The 23,806-nt window shown below is 37.0% G+C and overlaps 5 protein-coding genes across 5 annotated transcripts; 3 read left to right on the top strand and 2 right to left on the bottom strand.

Moving 5' to 3' along the window:
* Positions 1 to 4,988: 4,988 nt before the first annotated feature.
* PHYBLDRAFT_73228 (hypothetical protein) lies at positions 4,989 to 6,253 on the top strand (the record flags this gene model as incomplete). The annotated part of the gene is made up of 5 exons (XM_018442805.1): positions 4,989 to 4,991; positions 5,115 to 5,233; positions 5,625 to 5,832; positions 5,998 to 6,168; positions 6,233 to 6,253. 5 exons carry the CDS (start codon positions 4,989 to 4,991, stop codon positions 6,251 to 6,253), a joined length of 522 nt encoding a protein of 173 aa, XP_018284037.1.
* Positions 6,254 to 6,866: 613 nt separating this feature from the next.
* On the top strand, positions 6,867 to 10,314 carry PHYBLDRAFT_189464 (p53-like transcription factor). Its single transcript, XM_018439666.1, has 3 exons — positions 6,867 to 7,885; positions 8,300 to 8,703; positions 8,836 to 10,314. The coding sequence occupies exons 1-3, from the start codon at positions 6,978 to 6,980 to the stop codon at positions 10,146 to 10,148; spliced, it is 2,625 nt and encodes an 874-aa protein (XP_018284036.1). The 5' UTR covers positions 6,867 to 6,977; the 3' UTR covers positions 10,149 to 10,314.
* A 1,580-nt stretch (positions 10,315 to 11,894) lies between these two features.
* Positions 11,895 to 14,172, bottom strand: PHYBLDRAFT_73230 (hypothetical protein; the record flags this gene model as incomplete). The annotated part of the gene is made up of 4 exons (XM_018442806.1): positions 11,895 to 13,177; positions 13,251 to 13,478; positions 13,669 to 13,725; positions 14,091 to 14,172. 4 exons carry the CDS (start codon positions 14,170 to 14,172, stop codon positions 11,895 to 11,897), a joined length of 1,650 nt encoding a protein of 549 aa, XP_018284035.1.
* Positions 14,173 to 14,821: 649 nt separating this feature from the next.
* PHYBLDRAFT_73231 (hypothetical protein) lies at positions 14,822 to 18,661 on the top strand (the record flags this gene model as incomplete). Its single annotated transcript, XM_018442807.1, has 11 exons — positions 14,822 to 14,992; positions 15,249 to 15,590; positions 15,668 to 15,789; positions 15,891 to 15,965; positions 16,040 to 16,174; positions 16,266 to 16,427; positions 16,503 to 16,545; positions 17,082 to 17,273; positions 17,359 to 17,389; positions 17,455 to 18,213; positions 18,363 to 18,661. 11 exons carry the CDS (start codon positions 14,822 to 14,824, stop codon positions 18,659 to 18,661), a joined length of 2,331 nt encoding a protein of 776 aa, XP_018284034.1.
* A 1,359-nt stretch (positions 18,662 to 20,020) lies between these two features.
* Positions 20,021 to 22,945, bottom strand: PHYBLDRAFT_175731 (hypothetical protein; the record flags this gene model as incomplete). The annotated part of the gene is made up of 4 exons (XM_018437556.1): positions 20,021 to 20,546; positions 20,614 to 21,223; positions 21,300 to 22,362; positions 22,898 to 22,945. The coding sequence occupies 4 exons, from the start codon at positions 22,943 to 22,945 to the stop codon at positions 20,021 to 20,023; spliced, it is 2,247 nt and encodes a 748-aa protein (XP_018284033.1).
* Positions 22,946 to 23,806: the final 861 nt, after the last annotated feature.

The following is a 23,806-nucleotide window of genomic DNA, read 5'->3' as shown; positions in this document are numbered from 1 at the left end:
GGAAGAGCTTTTTGAGCTGGAAAAGTTGGATCCGCCAGAGTTACCAGAGCTGCCTGATGAGCTGGAAGAGCTTGATGAACTGGAACCGCTCGAGCCACCTGAATTATTAGAGCCCCCTGAAGATTTTGATCCACTGGAAGAGCTTGATCCGCTCGAACCACCTGATCCACCTGATCCATTTGATCCACCTTTGCTACCTGAATCAATTTGAATAGTTGCGCCTGTTCCTGAAGATCCTCCAGAGCCACCGGATCCTCCAGAGCCGCCTGAGCTTCCGGATCCGCTTGAGCCAATTTTAATAGTTGCACTTGTCTCAGACGATCCTCCAGAAGATCCGCCTGATCCGCCTGATCCGCCTGATCCGCCTGAACCGCCTGAACCGCTTGAGCTTCCAGATCCGCTTGAGCCAATTTTAATAGTTGCACTTGTCTCAGACGATCCTCCAGAAGATCCTCCGGAACCGCTCGAGCCGCCTGATCCGCCTGAGCTTCCAGATCCGCTTGAACCAGTTTTAACAGTTGTACTTGTTCCAGAAGATCCTCCAGAAGATCCTCCAGAACCGCTTGAACCGCTTGAGCCTCCGGAACCTCCGGAGCCGAAGTTCATAGATCCACCTGAGCCTCCAGATCCTCCAGAGCCAAAGTTGAAAGATCCGCCTGATCCACCGGAACCACCTGATCCGGACGATCCGCTTGAGCCACCATTGTTGAAGCTGTAGGAACCTCCGGGAATATTTAGACCACTAGATCCTCCAGATCCTCCAGAGCCGTTGGAACCAAAGCTGTAGGAACCTCCGGGGATAAGAGTTCCACTAGATCCACCAGATCCTCCAGATCCGCCTGAACCGCTAGATCCGCCATTGTTGAAGCTGTAGGAACCTCCGGGAATATTTAAACCACCAGATCCTCCAGAGCCGCCATTGAAGCTGTAAGAACCTCCGGGAATAAGAGTTCCGCCGGATCCACCAGATCCACTAGATCCGCTGGAGCCACCGGTGTTAAAGCTGTAAGAACCTCCGGGAATAAGAGTTCCGCCAGATCCACCAGAACCGGTAGTTCCACTGTTGAAGCTGTAAGAACCTCCTGGAATAAGAGTTCCACCAGGTCCGTAGGTGTATGATCCACTTGATCCACCTGAGCCACCTGAGCCACCTGATCCGGAAGATCCGCTTGAACCGCCAGTGTTGAAGCTGTAAGATCCTCCTGGGATGGTTGCACCATTTGAACCGCCGTTGAAGCTATAAGACCCTCCTGGAATGGTTGCACCATTTGAACCACTGTTGAAGCTGTAGGATCCTCCCGGAATGGTTGCTCCATTTGAACCACTGTTGAAGCTGTAAGACCCTCCTGGGATGGTTGCTCCGTTCGAACCACCGTTGAAGGTGTAGGTTGTTCCTGGAATGGCAACTCCACCGGGTCCAAGGGTGTATGCGATATTGGATGCACCTGGAAGAGCAACACCGCTGGACGAAGAGCTCTTGGGCTGGTTGTAAGTAATTGATCCTACGGGCTTGATGGCGCCATTAGGACCAAAGGTGAATGATACGCTTCCGAGATTTGGGGTGCCAGGCAGTACATTGGCCATCAGAGAGCTGACGCCTGAGTCGCCTGGAATGGCATCTTCTACGATATCCTTGACTTTGCCAGCAATGTCACCAACAACGGGAATATCGCCAACCACATCTTCAGCCTTGTCTTTGACGTCGTCTGCAACGTTCTGAGCACCATCGACAGCGTTTTCAGCACCGCCTGTTACTTTATCGAATACATCATCGGCAGTTCCCTTGGCGGCACTGGCGGCGTCACCGATGATTGGAATATCACCCACGACCTTTTCTGCTCCATCCTTGACTTCTTCAATTGGAGCAGGTAAAACCTTGTTATGCTTGCTTCTAATTTCTCCAAGCATACCCTTGAGGCCACCGAGGAAGTTACCGACCAGACCATGTTTGTTGGCACCCTCGCTGGCTTGAGGACTGGAATCAGAGTCGGCTGAGGATGGGCTTGGGTCTTGGGAATCAGTTGCGTCTGAGGGTGGAGGTGGTGGTGCTGCGTCAAGAGGTTTGAATTCCGCATTAGACTGATTGGCGTCTGCGTTTGAACTTTCCGAATTTTCTGACTGGGCAGGATCGACTGCTTGTGGTGGTGGTGGTGATGAAGGAGGAGGAGGTGCGTCGGGTGAGTCTAGGTTAGCAAGACTGGCAGCAATGGCGCCGTTGTCGGCTTGTGGGGGAGCTTGCTGGGCTTCGATTTCGAGTAGGTCTTGGAAGAAATCATGTACGCTACGCTTATCCATGTGAGGCTCCTGGAGTTTGATATCAAGACTCTGATGATCATTTTCGACAGATGAAAGTTTGCCGGCATTGTGAATTGCGGCAGGGTATAAAGACTCGTCACGTCCTTTGGCAAAGACTGCATTGGTCAGGACAAGACCTGCCAGGACAGAGAGACTGAAACGCATGATATTAATGTAATGACTTTTTTTTTATGGAGGAAGGGTATAATAATTAGGGTATTAGTATTAGGATGGTATAAAGGTAAGTATAAAAGGGTAGTATAGAAAATGTGGAATGTGATTTGGGCGGATGTGGGAAGACAAGTCGTCTTTTTATATGATTTTCAAGTTTTATTTTTTTTTGTTTGGTTTTTGTGGAATCTACATTGGTTTGTTTCAATTAAATCCTTGGTATGCTAAGGCAATCCATGTTTTTGTTTTTTGTTTTATTTATTTTTACTTTGGGTCAATGAAATAAATTTGGATTTAATGTGGTACAATTTTGGGATTCTTTTTTGGATAAATTTCAAAAAAGAAAATTTTGTCTTTGTAAGATGCTGCAATGAAATTCGGTATGCATTTTTGTTAAAGTCTTATGCTATGCAAAGCTGTGGAATACGCGTCAATGGTCTTCATTCTTTAAGAGCCATCTCGATATAGAAAAATTTCTTATCCTAAATTGTTTGTTGTTGTTGTTGCTGTTTTGGTTTGTTTTGGTTTGTTTTTTTTTGGGGGTAGATGTCTTCATTCTTTAGGTATGAATTGCATTCTGACATGTGCTTATTTATTTATTTATTTATTTAAAGTATAAAAGTCAACATATAGACATTGTAGACAAGAAAGAAGAAGAAGAAGAAAGTAAAGACCCAATTGTTCAAGTAAAGAGAGGGGGTTTGGCAGGGAGATGGGTAGGGAGAGAAAATATAAAATAAAATAAGAAGCGAAATATAGGCATTGTATGATGCCATTAGTTACATTCTTTGTCGATAAAAGAACGCTTCATTTTTGGTAAATATGGCAAGATACAAAATACAAATAAGGACTCAAGTAAAAGAAAATCCAGCAAAGGGGTGATCTCTGTATGTATGTATGTATTTTGTTTTGTTTTGTTTTGTTTAATTACAATTGATCTTTATTAATATATGTATGTACATGAATATACATATATAAAAAGATACTACTTTATTACATTATAAGCATTCATGTAAAATGTACATTTCCATGACTAAAAATCTATAGGTCTATATTACTGTGTGTGTCTTTATCAACCAACGTGAATATCAAATAAAAAGCTTATTGTTTTCAGCTCTTAAAAATATGGAATAGAATTCTTTGTTATTATTGGTCGTATTTACTACAAGATGAATACATATATATATATATATCTATGCATGTGTGTATGTGTGTATGTATGCATGTATGCATGTATGTATTAATGGCGGTATTTTCACTTCTTCTTCTTTAATTCTTCTTCTTGTTTTATATAATCACCTATATATAGTGCGGTGATTATATATGTGTTTCCTTTTTAAGTAATAATACTAATATTGAAAAAAAAATTAATCAGTGGTGGTGCTGTAGATCATTTTGAATAAATAAATAAATAAAGAAAAAAAGAAAAAAAAACAAGCCCATTTTCAGGTTATGAACCTAATCAAATTTTGTAAAGAATGGGAATTCTCAATTTACTTTAATTCTTTTTTCATTCATTTTGGGTCGAAATACCAAAAGAATCCAACTCCTTGTATTGTATTGTATCGTATTGTATTTTTCGAGTTATTCAAATCAGCATTGTCACCATTGTAGTCCAAGGTCAAATTGAATAATTCACTCAGGCACATATACATATACAACACATACACAACATATGCACAAAGTACTACTCCTACTACTAGCTAATAAAACATTATATATATATATATATATATATACCCTAATTAATCTGGACACATTAAAGAAAAAAAAAGAAAAAAACCAAAAGCCAGAATGGGTTTATCCACTACAATTAATATCTATCTGACCATGTCGTTTTCTTTTTTTTTAAGTGCATAAAAGATTAAAAAAAAAATCAAACTGAAGTGCTCATAATACTGTCTTCTCCCACTAAGCATAATGGTATTCTCAATCCAATTGGCAATAGCAAATATATATATATATAAAATACTAGCCAGTCATTCGGAATTTATTAGTTTTTTTTTTGATCCTCGTTTTGAAAGATCAACTTTTTTTAAAGCTCTTATCCAATAATATGACTTGGAACTTTGGGCCTTTTTTGTTTTACTTTAAAATCCTTGATCATGATTTTTATTAGTACATTGGTACATTAGTACATTGGTACAATAATAGTAGTGTGAACAGATCAAAAATATGAAACAGATATACAAGAATAAGAAAGCAAAAAAGAAAAAAAAAAGAAAAAAAATCAACTCCATTTGGCAGCAATAATGGCGGAGTACATAATGGATGACGTTGTCGTGAACCATTGCAAGTACGTGGTTCAACTTGAACAAAAAGTTAGCCAGACTTTAGTTCTAAAGTCTGACTGTGATATTCTTTTATATTTATATAATATATATATACATATATATACCTCACTACACATAAAAGAAAGAATTGCCTCTTTAAGCAAAAACATACACAAGTAAGCATAGACATATACGTTTATATTTTATAAAGAGAAAAAGATAAGCTAAACTAAACTATAGTATTATAAGATGGTAAGTTGGGAAACTGCAAATGCTGGCTCTTTTTTTTTCTTTTTTGGATGAATGAGCTGGAATCGAGATGATGAATGAAGGCGGGGTTAAAGCATTAGAAGAGATGATATTGAAATGTCATAGTCCAATACTCTTCGTCCTTATCTGACAGCAGTACGGTCCAGTCTGACAGCTGCACTATGCTTGGAGAACTTTTCGTCGCAGGTGGCCGAAAGACACAATACACCCGAGGTTGAATCTGGGTAAATGTTACGAATCTTGTTTTTGTACAAGTTAACTAGTTAGACTATACGCTACACACACATATATATATATATATATGTATAGTATCTATAGTATTTATAGTGTGTATAGTATCTATAGTGTGTATAATGTGTATAGTGTGTATAGTGTGTATAGTGTGTGTAGAGTGTGCAGAGAGTAGAGTGCAAATGTGTAAAATGTATATATGTATATGCGTGTGTGTGTGTATGTGTATATATGTGTATATATGCGTAGTGTGTGCAAATGTGTAAAATGTATATATGTATATACCTATACATACATATATATGTAGTGTATGTGTGTAGTGCTTAATATATATATATATATATATTATTCTAATATTTATATTATTATTATTTGGGGGTTTAGAAAATCGAAGGAAGTACTGTTGAACCCTTTGGCTATCAGTCGTAATGAAAATGAAAAGGTTTTGATTGAGCCATCTGTGAACTCGGTACGAGTTAGCATCAAGATTAAACAGGCTGATGATCTGGAGCATATCCTGTGTCACAAGTTCTCACGCTTCATGATGCTGAGAGCTGAGAGCTTTGTGGTCTTGCGTAGAAAGCCAGTAGAGGTAATAAATTTTAGGTTAAATGATATATATACACTATTTACAGAAATTCTAACCTTATTATTATAATAATTATTATTACTTGATATTGCTATTCTGGTTCTGGTTCTGGTTCTGGTTCTGGTTCTGGTTCTGGTTCTGGTTCTGGTGCTGATATTGTTCTTGTAGGGTTATGATATTTCGTTCCTGATTACCAATAGCCACACTGAACAAATGTTGAAACACAAATTGGTTGATTTCATTGTGCATTTTATGGAAGAGGTTGACAAGGAAATTTCAGAGATGAAATTGAGCGTCAATACGCGTGCTCGTAATGTGGCCGAGAGTTACCTTTCTCAGGTAAGTGGAGATGGGGGAATTAAGGATGGAGTACAGTGATGACATGGATACTTTGTGTTCTTAGTTATTATTATTTTTGGAGTGACACTGACCAAAAAAAATATTTTATTTTTTATTTTTGTTTTATTTTAGTTTGCTTGAAGGAAATGTATTCTTTCTTTCTTTCTTTTTTTTTTGTTGTTGTTATTCTATTATTTTATACATGGTTTAAAATAAAAAGAGTAAAATAAAGAGGACAAGTGAATGAGGAAATGGATGTGGAGCTATTTTGTGTGACCCGCCCATTCGGCTAAAATGATATGGCAAGAAAGGCGGGAAATCAGGTGGGAAAATGGGGGACTAGGTTAAAGAAGTACAGACGTCTGTCATGTGGGATTTTTTATTTGGAAGAATAATGTAGGCACCCCGCAAATGACAGAGATGGAAAGAAACTTGATTTGAAGACGTTTGATTGGTTATCTCGTAAAGTGTGGGGTGAAAAAAAAAAAAGAAATTGGATTTGTAGATTATTTTTTTTATATATATATAATACATCGTCTTTGAGGTGCCGCAACTTCGTCTTTGAGACACAAACGTTGTGTAGATATGGGGAGTCCCGTGCGACAAGGCGTTATGGTTAAATTCTGGCGGTTTTCCTTTTGGTTGTTATAACTCTTCTTCTTCTTGTTCTTCTTCTTCTTCTTTTTTTTGTTTGTTTTCTATATAAATATTACTATATTCTTTTGGCTCTTTTTATATATATATATATATAAATATTTTATTTTATTTTTATTAATAATAATTTTTCTATATTCTGCTCGCTGGCGACCATGTACGATGCCATGTTTGATTCATTTTGTCGCAAGAGAAAGCTTGAGGACACACAGTGGTCAGATTATGTCTATTCCTCTCCCAGTTCTCCTGTGCCCCCTGCTCCGATCTCAGTAGATCCCCTCGCCACCTTTCATGACTTCACTCTCACCCAGCAGGACATCTCAGGCTCCCACTCTAGACGCCACTCAGTTGCCGTAGGAGAACTAGACTTCCACTCCATGGACATGTTTAAGCAAGAGTTTGATATGTCCAAGTGGGACGCAGACTTTCAACAACTACTCGGTGCTGCATGGGCCCCACCACCGATCAACCCACAACCTACATTTGATTCGCCAGCATTAGAAAGGGGTATCCCAAGAAGAGCACTCTCGCTTTCACTCTCGCTCTCAAACCATCAATCCTTCCTTCAGTCACTCCAGGACGACCCTCCCCAGATGTCAACCAAGGAAATCATGATGCTGCCGTTTATGGACCCTTCCTGTCTATCTCCAGACGACTTTCTTTCACTTCAGCCACTCCAAGACTCGACAATCTCGCCCTCGATCCTGGCCGATGACACCAACTCAACTACAACTACAACTACAACTACTACTGACATCAGCTTTACTGAAAACAACATCAAACGCCCGCGACGGACTGTTGTAGTCCCACCAACCCTAGCATCACCACCAAACTCGCCCTTTTCTCTTTCTCCATCGCCTTCTCCCCCCACTCCGCTGCAGGCCAATTCCATGTTCGAGCCGATTCGCTGCACTGCTGAGCTCTCCCAGTCCCCGACCTCATTTAAGCCCCTTCTTCAGCAGTATCTCGTTTCACGTAATCAAGGCCTCGTTCCAACGAACGAACGCACAGTGATGATCCTAACTAGCAAAGTTGCCCAAAAAAGCTACGGAACCGAAAAAAGGTAAACTAAGAAAAAAAATGATAGTAAAGATTATTAGTTTTCCCTTTATTTTATTTTTTTATTTTCTTGCTGTACAATCGCGTGCATTTGATTTGATTTGATTTGATTTGATTCGCATTGAATTCTTTGTTTTTGTGTGTGTGTGTATAAGAGAAAAAAAGAAAGTTTGATTTTTTGGTTATCAGTTGCTGATAAACAAGCGTACACGTACACGTACACCTACACCTACACACACAAACAAACAAACAAACAAACAAAGAATTCAAATGATCGTAATCATAACCATAATCATAATCATCATACACTTCTTTTATTCGTTTACTATTGAATATTTTTATTGGTATCTAAAATCCAATTAATTAATTAATTAATTAATTAATTATTTGAATAAATGAATAAATGAATGAATAATAGATTCTTATGCCCTCCTCCCACTACCCTTCTGACAGGCGCAGATTGGTGGTCTCACGAGCAACAAGCTTCGAGGGCGACTCCAGCAAAGCTCACAATCCAGATTTCAGGAGAAGCGACCAGCCAGACAGGCGTACTCGAGTGGCACAATCAGCAGGGCGCACTCCTTGATAGCGCGGCGTCCATGGCAGCCACGGCCTGTGTATTGGGTGAAACCCAGACAATCTCGGGCAAATGCGTATCCAAACAACTGCACATCAACGATGCAGATGAAAAGCGCAAACGTGTCGAGGTCCTGGTTAAAATACAGCTTGGCAATGGACTCATTTTGGGCACACTTGCCTCCAAAGGAATCAAGGTCATTTCAAAGCCCTCCAAGAAAAGACAGAGTGCAAAGAACATGGACCGTAAGTTTTTTTTTTTTTTTTTAAGAAAAAAAAATTAAAATTTAAAATTAGTAATCATTAAAATAAAATAACATTTACAATGGAATGATCATCACCATAGCAATAAATTAATAAAAATAAAAATTTATATAGTTTGTATTCATCATGGTACAACGATTTCTCTATTCAATCGTATCCGTTCCCAGACAGTGTCAACCAAATATCTTGGCGTGTCCCGCAACAATCAACCAACAAACGGTCTTCCAGTCGCAGACACAAACGGAACTTGCTTTGTGGCTCGGACTGGCCAGTGGGATCCCTTTGTTGTCTGGATTGTTGACACTCAACATCAGTCAACCGAACCCCACAACACCAAAGATCAACTCAATCAGTCTATGAAGAATAAATATAGTCCTCCTCCTCCTGCCATTGCTCTCAAGGCAAAGGGAGGTCCGATTGCAATTCATTACAACCAGCCTGTCGTACTCCAGTGTGTCTCAACTGGTCTGGTTAGTCCAGTGATGGTGATCCGCAAAGTCGATCGAGGCTCGATGGCTCTTGGTGGCAGTCGAATTGACAGATCTAATGGTAATGGGAATGGCAGTGGCAGTGGCAGTGGCGGCGGCATCGGCGGCGGCGGTGAGTGCGGTGACGAGGTACTCGGTGATCCGGTCTCTCAATTACACAAGATCGCTTTTCAAATCGTTCAGGATCCGTCAGCCCATTCGGTCAATACTACCAAGAGCAGTGATAGTAATAATGACAATACCGATTGTGAGACGAATAGTAACAACAACATCAGTCAACCGTTTTTGCTGTCTACCTCATCTTGGAACCTTCCTAATTCCTGCCAGCCGGTTTCTTATCTTGCCTGTCTAAACGATGCTGTCGGCATGCATCGTACCACAAGCACCCGTACACTCCACAAACCTGAAGCCCCAAAACGACCTGTAGAACCATCTCGGCGTAATAGTGCAACCGCGCAAGACTTGTCTCTGGACGGCAGTTGCTGGACCGAAGATGTGTCTGATGCAGCTGTCTGGACTATTGTTGGCACGGACTGCGCATCTTACACATTTTGGACACCCGATATCGCACGCACGCAATCTGGACTAGCACATTTCCCAATCATCAACAACTTGACAATGTCATCAACCACTTCCTGTAATGGTAGCAATATAAACAGTAGTAGCAATGGAGGTGATCTTCTTACTCTTACTGGCGAACATATCACAAGAGATCTTAAGGTGTGGTTTGGTGACATTGAAGCCAAGACAGATTATCAGTCCAGAGAATCTATTCGCTGTGTAGTGCCGGACACTCACATCCTTGAGACAAGTCTGGCTACCACAATAGATGAAGAACTCGTGATAGACGGTAGCATTGGTCCCAACCGAAGACTACCGCTGCTGCTGGTACGGAATGATGGTCTTGTATACCAGACAGACTTTTTCCATACCTTTTAAAGCATTCAAAAAACACACACTTATATACACCACACACACACTACACACTACACACTGCACACACTACACACTATACACACTACATACTGCACACACACAAATCCATTTTATATAACCTGTACAAAGTCCTCAATCTATAATATATATTTTTTCTATCAATCTCTTTTATGTGTGCCTGTGCCTGTGCCTGTGCCTGTGCTTGTGTTTGTACCTGTGTCTGTGTCTGTGTCTTTTATTCATGCCTTTTTTTTTTGGTCTTCTTCTTCTTCCATTTCTTTATGCTACCCCGCTTCTCTATCCCCCTTTTGTTCTTTGAATTTTATTTTTATTTTTATTTTTTGCTTATGTATATTTTATATTATTTTATATTCTTTATGGTTTTCTCCCAAATTCTGTGTATAGCCATGCGTCATAAATTCCCTCACTCTCTCACACAATACAAAACTTCCCCCCTTCAAACAATTTGAATAACATGTCAATCGATTTATTTATATATATAAAAAGTGAAGAAAGATTTTCCAATTTTCCTCGTGTTTTGATCAAGATTTGAGCACAATATTAACATTTTATACGCACCAAATAATAATAATAATAATAATTTACAGCTACAACAAATACAACAGCAGCAGCAACAAAAAGAAACAGTCTGTACATCGTAACACACACACATATATAATTTTTTTTTTCTCTTTGGGAATATTTTTTTTATAGATCTCAACTAACCAAGTACAAGATATTTTTTATATAAATATTTATATTATACGTTCTTCTAAAATACATATAATAATAATAATAACGATGGTTGTAAGTTCTTCACATGTTGAATTAAATGCCATTATATTGATCTGTGTTTATTAGCTGTATAGAAAATCTTGTATAAAGTTTTTGTGTGTGTAAAGTATACATATTTAACCGATTGTTACATATCAAATGTTAAAGAAGAAGAAGAAGAATCTTGTAAGCTGCCTGCTTCTTTCTTGATTAAATCAACTCAATTAGATCTTGAATTGGTCTCTGTCTCTTTTATAAAGAACTATATTCTATTCAATTACAAGACCAAGAAAATCATGACCAACCTTCTTATTCACCCCTTTAATTTGTACTCTTAAGTATCTATCTATTTGCCTATCTATCTATCTATCTACCTATCTATCTATCTATCTATCTATCTATCTGCATAGCTATCTACCTATCTATATCTATATCTATGTCTATATATGTGTATCTGTATATATATATATAAAATTAACACTCCATTGCTATCATTTTCCCTGTTAGATAATCTTTAATTTTAGTCAAAAAAAAAAGAAGGAGCAACAATACACTAAAAGATATCAAAATAAAGAGACAAATTCTTTTATTCTACTGTAAAATACTATACTTTTGAGTTTCTTGAGTAACAAGAGATATTAGTGGTTTTTCCTTTTTTTTTTATTTTGTTTTATTGCTTATTATTATTTTGACCAGCGATAAAGTATTTCAATTGACGCCCTTGGTTTACGATTAACATATACGTATGCCTGTGTATTCTGATTTCAATTATTCAATTATTGATTTGCTAGCACAAAGAGTTAAAATAAATAAATAAATATATATATATATATATAATTAATAAAGGGTAGTAATGAATAAGTGTAATATAATTAAGAAAAATAAATAAATAAATTAATTAAATACTAAAGATAAAGGTAAAGGTAAAGGATAAATAAGTACGTAGATCAATATAAGAAGAGTATAAGAGGGGCTTTAAATATACTCGTATCGTTGGGAATGAACAACAGGCTGTGGCTGCTGGGGAATATAAGGCAAAGTCACAGAGTCTGCACTACCAGTAGAGGCACGGAATGGGTTGGTATCAGTCGAAAAGGTACTGTACTGACTAACTTCTGACATCATACTGTCCCGTCCGTTCACAATTCCACGGTAAGGATCGATAATTTCCTTTTGTTCATCATGTTCATTGTACACCGCAATTCGTGGGGGTGTTTGCTGCTGTTGCTGCTGTGGATGTGACTGGAATGGATTTCGACTTTGGTTTTGATATTGATATTGATACTTTTGAGGTTGCTGTAATGTCTCTGTAGATCTAATTCCTCCTCCTCCTCCTCCTCCTCCTCCTGTTGTTGCTGTTGTCGGTGGTGGTGGTGGTGGACTGACAGATATTGCTGGAACATCTCCAAACTTTGAACCGTTTCCATTTCCACCTCCAGCACCAGGGTTATTATTATCAGTATTGATATTATTGAAAGTAGAGTTCAATTTGGCCATCTCTACTATCGATCTGTTCACTGATAAACCTCGATCATCTTCCGGTTGATGTGGTCCGAGCACAGTAGATTCATGCAGGGTTCGATCAGGGCCGCTAGATCTCATTTCAGGTTGGTCGGTCATATCTTTCTCACGCACCTGTCTCACCTTGACAGATGACTGTTGTTGCTGTTGTTGCTGTTGTTGCTGTATTTGCTCTTCTGCAGTCGATGCACGCATCTGCGAAAATACTTGGGTGAGGTAATTGTATTTTGACAAACGAGCTGTACTCTTTCCAGGCACATCATTCTTTCCCAATGCTGCTGCTGCTGCTGCTGCCGCTGCCGTGGCTGCTGTTGAATTTGGATTGTTGTATTGTTTAATATTGTACATCTGGTCCAACATTGCTGTTGTCTTTTCAGAAAGTGGTTGTGGGCAGTAACCAAATGCAGCATTTGGGGATGTGAATGAATAGGCACTCAATCGATCACCAGAAGATCCTTCCTTTGTCTGAAGATTCTGAGGGTTCTGCGATTGACGGGATTGGGTATTGTCAAAGAACATGGATGGTGTGATACCTCGTCCACGATCGAACTTTGGCTTTCTGCGCTTTGTTCTCCAGAAACAGAACAAGGCAAAGAGCACCAAGACACCAGAGCCGACTGCAATACCTGCAATTGCGCCCGTACTCAGGCCCCCAGAGGTCGAATTCTCTGACGATCCGGTCAAACCAGTCGTGGTGGCTATACTCACAACCGTCTGAGAGGGTTTGGTAGAACAGCCTAATGAAATCCAAGAAAGTCAAGTACACAATTATATATATATATATATATATATATATATATATAAACTTACCAGACTGTCCACAATTTTCAATTGAGGCCGAGGCTGATATGGTTGCGGGTATAGTAGGCTGGGATGAGGCAAGAGAATTGATTGTTGGTGTAGCAGACCCATAGAGTGGCGAGAGATCGAGACCAGTAAGATCTGCTGAGATTCCACTGGTTGCAAGACTCATTGTAGAACCAGATACAATATGCTGCTGGGCTGTAGTGGTAGGTACTCCCATGTCTGTTGGAGAAGCTAAAAAGAACAAAGAAGAATTATAGTAACCATAGCAAATAATATGATAACAATAAGGTTAATAAAAATGTATAGTGTAATATATTAATAATATAAATTAATATAAATTAATATAAATTAGACCAATTTGTATAAATCATCTAATTCATTTAATTCTTATTACTGTTATACAACTTTTTTTTTGGTTTACCTGACACCATTGAATGCGCATTGCTGATGCTACTTTCTGGTATGGCTGCTGCCTGGACTACATACACACCCCATTAAAGATTGACTATATTTGTACAAACAAACAGAATAATCATAAATCATAGCCACTTGATTCGAAAGCTATAAAATCGTACAATAATCTCATTGAAAACATACCAAAAGAAAGCAAAAAAAAGAGAGAGGAATTTAAAAAAAACAAGCAATTGGTTTAACAGTAGAATAACCAATGTGTATATAACGATAAGCAAAGTACGGGAGAAATACAATAAGAGATAGAGAAAAGAAAAAAATTGCAAAATTCTCATATATTAGTCGTCTCCTTTATTTCTCTTTGAAAATCGTCTTTCTTTCGTTCTTTTTTTTTTTTTTTGATAAATGAATTAAATTGCAGCTTATCGTTACCACTCAAGATCAACTTTCCGAGGGCATAAGAGCCAAAAATATACTTTTGCAAGGCAGCATTAGGAATTCGAGAGATTTCCATTGGGAATTCAAACACTAATGAGAGGAAATGCGAGCGAAAAGAAGTACAAGAAAATTTATATAAGAAATCAAATAAACGAGGAACCAATCGAAAGGATGTGTATAAAACAAAGAAAGAGAAAAAGAAAGATAGATAGATATAGAGCACAAGAGAAAAGAAAAAAGGTCGTTTGGTGAGAAGAGTAACCGGGTGGTGAAATGATATACAATTGTACAACATTACGATCACCATTCATATCCTATTGTAACCGTCTTTTATGTAATGAGTCCATTATTATTATTATTTTGTTCTTTACTTATGCTTGGTAGCTAATCTTTAATGAGTCTTCAAGATCCATATACACAGGATTTTTTTTGGACTTGTTTAGTCTGTTCAGATCATCTTTTTTCTTTACTTCTTCTTTGTTAGAGTTAAAGCATAAAGAAGTTCAATTGAGGATTAATTGGAGCAGTCTTGTTTTTACAAGAAAAGAAAGTCCACACGCATTTTACGCATACATTTAAATGTGTATATAAAGTACAATACAGTACAGTACAGTACAATAAAATAAAATACGAAATATTATATATGCATACATGTTCTATATAAGATATTCAACGGCTTTTGTAAATTTAAATTTTAATTACTTTTTCAGTGGAATCCAAACATAATGTCATTACCAAACAATGAGATCGTTTGGCTTCATGCTACTCCTGCAGTAGCTAATCTTTACTACCATCTTCATTTCAAACAAACACATGACATTTATTGTCCCGATCTACATTTGGATTTACCACGCATTAGACCTATGGTTCTTTCTTTAGCGAGCCATCTCGATACTGTAAGTAATGATTGATTTGTGCGTGTATGTGTATATGTTTTGATAGATAGATAAAAAAAATAAGAAAGAAAAGGCTTGTTGATATTTGTATTTATTTATTTATTTATTTATTAATTTATTTATTTATTAATTTTTTTTAAAAAAAAAAAATGCACACATACACACACATGCATATGGTCTTCTTTCCCCCACTTTAATATTTTTATATACTATATTGTATTATTGACCGATTTTCATTTAAAAATTAATTAATTAGCATAGCAACCGCCCACTTGTAATCTATTTTATGGAAGCACACTCGAGTATCAAAATAAGAGATTTTTTGAAATTCCTTTGTCAGCTTCGTTCTACTATCCACATCATCCATTGCGTTATTCGATCAGGCCTATTTCAATCCAAGCTCTTACTTGGATCTGCAGCCTATCTACTGAATACATATCGCAGTCATCCAAAAGTTCTCGAATGGAGCAAGCAGTGCAGTGTTCCATTCACAGATGCCTATGCAGATATCGTATTGCCAAAAGAACAGATTGTGTCCCACCAAGATCTTCCTCTGTCTACCATTGCAGACCCACCATTTTCACCATTTACAAGACAGGTAATCGATTATGTCTTTTTTCTTTTAATATATATATATATTCCTGATAAGCAATGATAGTAATCTGGGATCTGTAGGCTTTATTTGTAAAAATAGATAAAAAGTTTGGAACCTGGTCAGAAAACGATGGTCTTGTATTTCACTTTACATTTCTCAATGTTCTTCAGAGCTGGCAGAGTACAATATCCACATCTAGACAGTAAGATGATGGTGTACATTGATAGATAGATAGATACATTTAACTGGTATTTCGCTTGATACTCAACAATCTCATCTATACATACCTTATAATTCTTTTAGAGCTTTAGTTATGTTGATTGATGAAAAGGCAATTTATGGAGATATTCCTAATTTTTTCGAGTTTTCTATGGAAAAGTAAGCACACACTGTAAATCGATAAACACAGCACATCTTCCAATTCTTTTTGTTTTTTTTTGTTCGGCTTGTAGACAAGAAAAGATACTAGAGTGTTACAGAAATACTCTAAATAAGTCATTGGAACCATTCTCGGTTGATCAACCCATACACTCTTATTTTAAGGATTATCGTAAACCCAAAGAGACAATTGGTGAGAGCATGGCATGGTAAAGTATAGAGCCCAAATCATTCAAGCATCTTATTTATTTATAATTAAGCACTAAACCACGTCTACATTTCTTCAATTATTCATTCAAGGCTACAGGGTCTTCTTGGACTATCAATCTCTACATCAATTTATCTCTCGAGTGTTGAAGAACCCGATCAGTTTGTGGTTTGTCCACCTTACTTTAAAAACCTCTGTCGGATATACTTGAATCAGCAAACCAATCTTACAGCAGACGAATGGACAAATAAATTGTATGCAGATATGATAAACTAAAAGCCCAAGACTTGTTCCATAATAATCATTAACCCTTTATTCTTTTGGAACAGCCTAGATTTACAACAGAGTTCGATTGATTGCTTTGATAGCCTGGTATATATTTCTGCCGAAACTTTGTAAGTATCTATATATATATTATATGATTTCTTTTTGTCCCAAGGGTTACATAGTGTGATACCAGACTCTATGTGTGTTCACTTATTACTTTATAGCAATAGAGTTAATAGTAATAGTAGTAGAAACATATCAAGTAGCTAGAGAAAAACAAACAAAACAAACCTAGTGCTCACAATAGGATATTGTTTCCTTTTGTTGCCTTGTTGTTTGGCTGTTGTAACTGGGAATTTGTAATCTTTTTACTATTTTACAAAACATATTTTGTACAATAACCTACCTGGGATGAGCCATTTACGGTCATCTAAAGATATATGTGCTATTCTTATTGTGAAATCTGTGCTTCCTCTTCTCCCTCCCCCCAGCTTTCTCTCTCTCTCTCTCTCACACACACACAGAGCGATACATACATATAATCACACAAACCTTCCCTTCTTTCACCCTTTTCTTTACATATATATTCTGCTGTAACAAACATTAGATTTATATATATATTATATTATATTACATGGCAGTACATTGCATTGCATTGTATTGCATTGTATTGCATTGTATTACATATCATAAACAAAGAAACTCAGGCTTCTCATTTCAGAAACTTACCGAACCCTGAATCAAAGCAAGCTAGTCCCGAACCCAAACACGAGCCAGGTGCATTAATAAAAGAAGACTTCCGTAACCAAGGAATTCATTTTACAATTAGATCCGTAAGTAGTTTAATTTAATTTTTTATTATCATTATCATTGTCCCCCACTTCATATCTAAACCACAATCAATCTACTTTATGATAGTTTCCAATCGAAAAACATGAACCAAAGAACGGTAACAAACAAATTTGAATAATAATACTTAATAATTTATTTATTTATTTATTTTTTAAAAAAAAGAAAAAGAACAACCAAAAGAGCTTATCTCGGAACAAATAAGCTTATCAAAAGACACATATGAACCCAAAGAACAAATTCCTATTGCTGGTATCGGTCTCAATTTAAGTGCTCATCGCCATCTACCATCGACATTCGAAACAAAGAAAGAAGCAAAAAAGAGAAAAAAAGGCGATTTGCCTGAGAAAGTCTCAAAAGATAGTGTTGAATCTGGCGAGAATGTAAAGCCAGAAAAGAAAACAGCCAAGCCTACTAGACCAAGAGCAACAACAAAGAAAAGACCGGCAGAAGATCAGACGATTCATTCAGACAATGGACAAGATATCTGTTATGCTAAAGATCCCAAGGATGCCAAGTGCGACGATGATAGCCACGAAATGATCCCAAAAACCAAAAGAAAATACACGCCAAGGAAGAAGGGTGTAAATCAAACGGTCATCAAGGGAGACGATGAAGCGGCAGTGGAAGTGGCCATGACAGAAACAGAACCTCAGAGTGTGTCAGAAATACAAACAAAAAAGAAAAGAAAATACACAAAGAAAACACCAAAGACGACAGTAGAAATGACCGCAAAAGGAGACGATCTATTTACAATGTTCTTTCTTGAAACATACCAGCCCAAAGAAGGGTACACACCAAGGGAGAATATGGTTACAAATGAAAAATTCAAAGAGAGTGCAGGAATGCAAAAAAAGAAGGGCGATATGTACCAATGTGTGGAGTTCCCAGGAACACAACCTCTGGGGTCTACAAAAAATGCAAGTATTCATATATATATATATATATATATATATATTTCCCATTGAACACTTTCTTTATTTCTACTGTTTCTGTGTGTGTGTGTTTTTTTCCTGTTGTCGTACTTACCGGGTGGAAGGGTTTATTTGTTTAGCCTTCATTTTATACTAGAGACACAAAGGAGACCGATTATGACAGTGACGCGACGGACGATGGAAGTGATTTCAGAGATAATCAGACATCTTTTAATGTACCTCCTGCGCCTTCTGCACCTTCTGTACCTCATGTGCCTTTATCCCGCTCTTTTACAAACACTGAATTGTCTACCGTGCATGATAGTTATAGTTATAGCCACACCAATAATCACAGCTACAGTTACAGCTTTAATGATAGTCATCATATGGCCAAATCTGAATCAGAGAGACCGGCTGATTATGACAGCGATGCCACGGATGATGGGACGGGTAACTGATGACAATTGTATGGGTAGGTTACCTGAAACCCCACATCTCAATTACCATTTAATGATAGATAAAAATCTTTGGAGAATACATGTCTGTAACCAATACACTTTTAAAATAATAATAATAATTTTATTATTTTTCTGTCTTACCAATCCATTGGGAGCTCTTTATAGATCGTTACACTTTAAACCCAATAATATTTTTTTATTTATTTTTTGGTACCAGGAAATAAACAAAGGCATGTAATATAAAGGGGTTCTTACAAGATGTTCATGGCCCAAATATACATACATACATACATACATATATATATATATATATATATATATTGAATATGTATATAGGTATATAGGTATATATGCACAGAGAAAGAAAGAAAGAAATAAAGAGCCTATTCGGAACTACAAAACGGTCAGTAGTACAAATCCTATACAAATCCTATACAAATCTTGTACAAAATTTCTTTTTAGAGCTTATTTTTAGTGGGGAAAAAGTGGAGTAAAAAAAATAAGATATAAATTATCAAGGTAGCACAAAACTACAGCCCACCCACACCCCCCACATATACACGCTAGACAATATATAATAATAATAGTAATAAAAAAGAATGTCTCGATTATTTGTTCTCAAAGGATTATATACATATAGCAAGAACAAGTACTACATGAATTCAAAAGCCAAATATATATATATATATATGTGTTTTGATATTCACCCCCAACAGAACTCTATATATGTACTGCCTGATCTACACCCTTAACACTTGCCCAAAAGGTCAGGCAGATAGAGATATATTAATCAAACTGCTTTAAGGAAAAACCAAAAAAATAAATAAAAAAAAATACATAGAGTACTATTCACTTTGCAAACAAATACAGATATATAGCATATAACTTGTAGGCAATAAAAACAAGTATCAATATAGCTTTATAATTAACCACTGAATTCATGTCCTACCCACGAGAAATTTGTTCGTTTCTATTATAATTATTATTTTGAACAGAATTCATCTTTTATTTATTTATTTTATATATATATACTTTATCTATAGTACGCTTTCAATTCAAGTGCGTGCACCAATAACAAGCTTAATACCAAATCATAGTATTTTCAGAATGGTGATACAGATAGGGGTTTCTTTTCCTTTGGGTTTAAAGCAACAAGTCCGTTGGTCAATACTTCCCCGCAAGTTGATATATATATATATATACACAGGGAACAAATACATTGATAGAGTTCAACAAGTATTAGAAAATAAGTTGTAGCGGTATAATGTAAAAATGATAATAATAATAATAATAATAATAATAATAATAATATAGGTATTACACATATTTTGAAATATAATTTAGAAAGCATTATTGTGCTCAAGGTGATTCTTGCTTTTGGTGAGGAAAGACTTTCTCTTGCGTCAACTCATCTGCCACCAGCCTTCCTTGCGATACCTCATCACTTCGGCCAAGAGTCCAGATCTGTGCAAACCGATTGAATTTGAGAACCTTGGGGTCCTTGATGGTGTAGAATTCACCGTCGCACATAATACACACAATGTTGTTCTTTTCGTATTTGTTTTTCTTGATGTCCATGATACGCTTCTTGACCGTTGCCCATAACGATCTGTTGCTTTCTGTACCTTTCTTGCCTTCCTTCTCTTCATGAGGAGATCGGAAATGGATCTCAAATTTGGTCTCAAATTGCCCAACTCGAGATACATGGCTTCGTATGTTTGCCAGCTTCTTAAAGTAGCTGAACAGATTATCAATCACCATGATTTCCATCTTGCCGTCATTTGCTAGCTGTGGATTCCATGTGCTTGGGTCTGTAGGTCCTGACCGGTCTTCCACAACCTCAAGCCCTGACTCAGCCTCACCCCATAAATCAACTTCACGTCCCCTAGAAAAATAATAATATTAATAAAAATAATAATATTATTATTAAGATATACATGTAGTGGACATACCAAATGTGAGGAATGTTCTGAATAACAAAATCAATCGGATGCTTTGTCATAATGGGTATTTTCTCGCCTGTGCCTGACACATTACTATTTTCTTGACTGTCTTTGGGCAAGTCGCCTGCAATTGATGGCGGTGGAGGACACTTGAGAACCGTCTTGCCATCCTTGACGATCGACTCAATGAAACGTGTGACTGGCGGGAAGTGACGAAAGAAGACCCACTTTGAACTTTCGGTGGCATAGACAAACATGTTCATCAGACGCTTTCCGGCCCGGTGGTCCTCAAACCCACTGCCGACATAACCTTGTACGCCAATCGACATGTAGTTTGACATCTTGCGGATCATTGTTGTGTGATCTTCTTGGGAGTTCTTTATTTCTGCTACATCATGCCCGTCATCCCGTTCTGGGCCCGATTGTCTCACATATCCGGATTTATGTGCGACCATGTCAACTTGCCAGATATCCAACCGAGCCGCATCAGAGTTCTCCAGGCGTTCGGTCACAAGCATCTCTAGGTTGTGTAGTCTAGAGCCAAGAATGTCTTTGTTGGGTAAAGTACGGCCCCATCCAAGTACTTGACTGAAATCATTACCAGTTCCAAATGGAATACCTACATTTTTTTTTAAAAAAAAAGGTTAAATAAAAATGACAGAATTAATTAAATTAACAATGATAATAATACTTACATGAAAAAAATATAAGATCAAGATCAACAGAATGGCTAACCAATAACTCAAAAACACTCATCACCGTTCCATCTCCACCAGCACTCCACACATGAATCTGACGGGTACGCACCGCACTGCTCAGTCTTCCTAATCCCTCGGGTTCACTTTTGGTTAGCTTTAAGGTCTGGTCGGATTTCCGTGAGGATCGACGAGATGCTCGAGTAGATGTCTTGTGACATGCTTTCATAGATGCTTTTCTGGAAGATTTTGATGATGATGATTTCTTGGTCGATTTTCGACCCAAGCTACCCGAAGCTTCTCCTGAAGTTTCTCCTGAAGTTTTTCCTGAGGCTGTCTCAAGAGGACTATTCTCTTCATCATTATCTTCTTCATCTTCTTGAGGCGGAATACTGGGAATTTGGCCAGACTTTACCATACCTTCGATTAGCTTGATCTGCTCCAGACCAGCCAATCGATCATCATCATCGAGAATATTGTGGATCTCGACCTGCACTTGAGGTAACCGACGTAATCGAAAGTGCTGAATCGGGAGGTTGATCAGATCACTGCCTTTGCGATCTCCAGAAAGCGGGTTTACAAAAATAAAAAGGTATATGCTTGGTCGCCCTTCTGTCTCTGTATCTTCTAGACAGACAGACGCTCCGATCGTTCCTGTACGATGTACTGAAGGCCGGGGTGTGGTCTCTTCGATTTCGTGAGTCGGAGGGTTTGGGGGTTTTGGAGTACTTGAAGGACTCGGAGAGCGGGAAGGTCTTTGATGACTTGGAGGAGTAGGAGGTTGTATAGTAATGTTGGCGGCCATGTCCTTTGTATGAATCGGGGTTGAGGACAGAGTTGGAGTCGGGGGTGTACTGATAGAGTGTGTAGAGGATAAGAGCGAGTCTGCCGAAGACCTATTCATTGAGTATGACTGTGCGGTAACAAAGGTATTTGGTGTTGAGAGTGGTATATTATTATTGCTGCTGTTGCTGTTGCTGTTGTTATCATTGCGAAATCTGTTGTGAGCTTCACTAATACGTCTATCGTCATTAAGATCTTGCATAAGGATATAAAGGGATTGCTACGATAATATTGAAAAGAAAATAAAGGAAATTACAAAATAATTAGGAATGAAATAAGAAGAAGTAGTAGTAGTAGAAGAAGTAAAAAACCAAAAATAATAATTATAATAATAAAATATCTTTCTTATACACTATATTTTCATTACATCATTTCTTTCTTTGAATGGTCTCTTTATTTTTCTATTATAGGCAACTGCGCTGACTTCATGACAGAAAGAAAAGAAAAAAATCTGATATTCATGTCGGAGATATAAAACATACTGCCTTTACCTCATATCGTCTATCCCGTATCCATGGTTATTGATTTATTTATCAAGACAAAATAGAAGAAAACAACCATAAATAGAATATATGAATTGGTCTAATCCTATCTATTTAGCACTGTATCTATATAAGCAAAGAGGCCATTATCTTTTTCTTACTAGTTCATAAAGATTATACACAGTGAATCATATCTTTATATAATACAAATTTCGATTTAATTTGTGTGTATGTTTTTTTTTTTTAGTTACAGGTCGAACTTCTTTTAATTACTTTATATGGCGATTTAATTAATTTTCCAATCTTATATACCATAGTCATGTTTATACCAATAAATTGGTCAATCTCAAGTATAAAATAATCAAGAAAATATATTGTACCTATTGGTCTTGACTTGAGAGAAGTTTTGTTTGAGACGAGTGTAAATTTTAGATCAACTTGGAACATTCATCTTTTTTCTTTCTTTCTTTAATGGATCATATAGGTAATAATCAAATGATAGTTCCAGGCTTTCATAATACGGTTTTGTATCTCTAGATGACCATAATGGTCTTTTTATATTTATTCATTTATTTAATTAATTAATTATCTGTGCTTATTCGAATGTATGATCTTCTAGTATGAAACAGAGATCGTAGTACAGAATAACCATGGTCAATGCTCCATCAATCTATATTAATTGCCCTGTTTACAATTCCAATTCCAATTCTTTTTTTAGTTAATGAGTAAGTAAAACTCATTTAATATCGGTGTGCTTCTCCCCACTTCCAATCGAATGCTACGAAAAGATAATTTGTATTTGTGCCTTGATATTCATCCATTAATTGTTTATTAGAATATATATATATATATATAAGCTGATCAGTTTAGATAGGACCTGTTTTTTTTTTCAGGAGGAAGTTAAAACAAATAGTAAGCTCGTGCACGATTTGACGTTTGTTTGAGCGGAACTAAGATATTGGGATAAAACATACTGTAGTATGTCATTGACAAGACTTCTTTGGGAAGGTTGATGTATTTATTTAATTTGAAATCATTATAAAAAACAGCCTTTTTATATATATATATAAAATGTCTTTCAAAATAATAAAAATATGATATGATTTCGACAGTATTGAATAATGATGAATGTTAAGCAGTAAAAATTTGACATCCCACAAGGTGGTTATGGCTTGCCCAATT

Source organism: Phycomyces blakesleeanus (genome assembly GCF_001638985.1).
Source record: "Phycomyces blakesleeanus NRRL 1555(-) unplaced genomic scaffold PHYBLscaffold_40, whole genome shotgun sequence".
In the NCBI taxonomy this organism is placed as follows: Eukaryota; Fungi; Mucoromycota; class Mucoromycetes; order Mucorales; family Phycomycetaceae; genus Phycomyces; species Phycomyces blakesleeanus.
Note: the sequence above shows the minus strand (reverse complement) of the source record. Positions and strands in the feature narration are given on the sequence as shown.

Excerpts from the sequence above, each read along its gene's own strand:
- PHYBLDRAFT_189464 (XM_018439666.1), top strand. The coding sequence starts at position 6,978 with ATGTACGATGCCATGTTTGATTCATTTTGTCGCAAGAGAAAGCTTGAG. Across the intron at positions 7,886-8,299 it reads AGCTACGGAACCGAAAAAAG|ATTCTTATGCCCTCCTCCCA; the intron begins GTAAACTAAGAA and ends AATGAATAATAG. Across the intron at positions 8,704-8,835 it reads GAGTGCAAAGAACATGGACC|TTTGTATTCATCATGGTACA; the intron begins GTAAGTTTTTTT and ends AAATTTATATAG.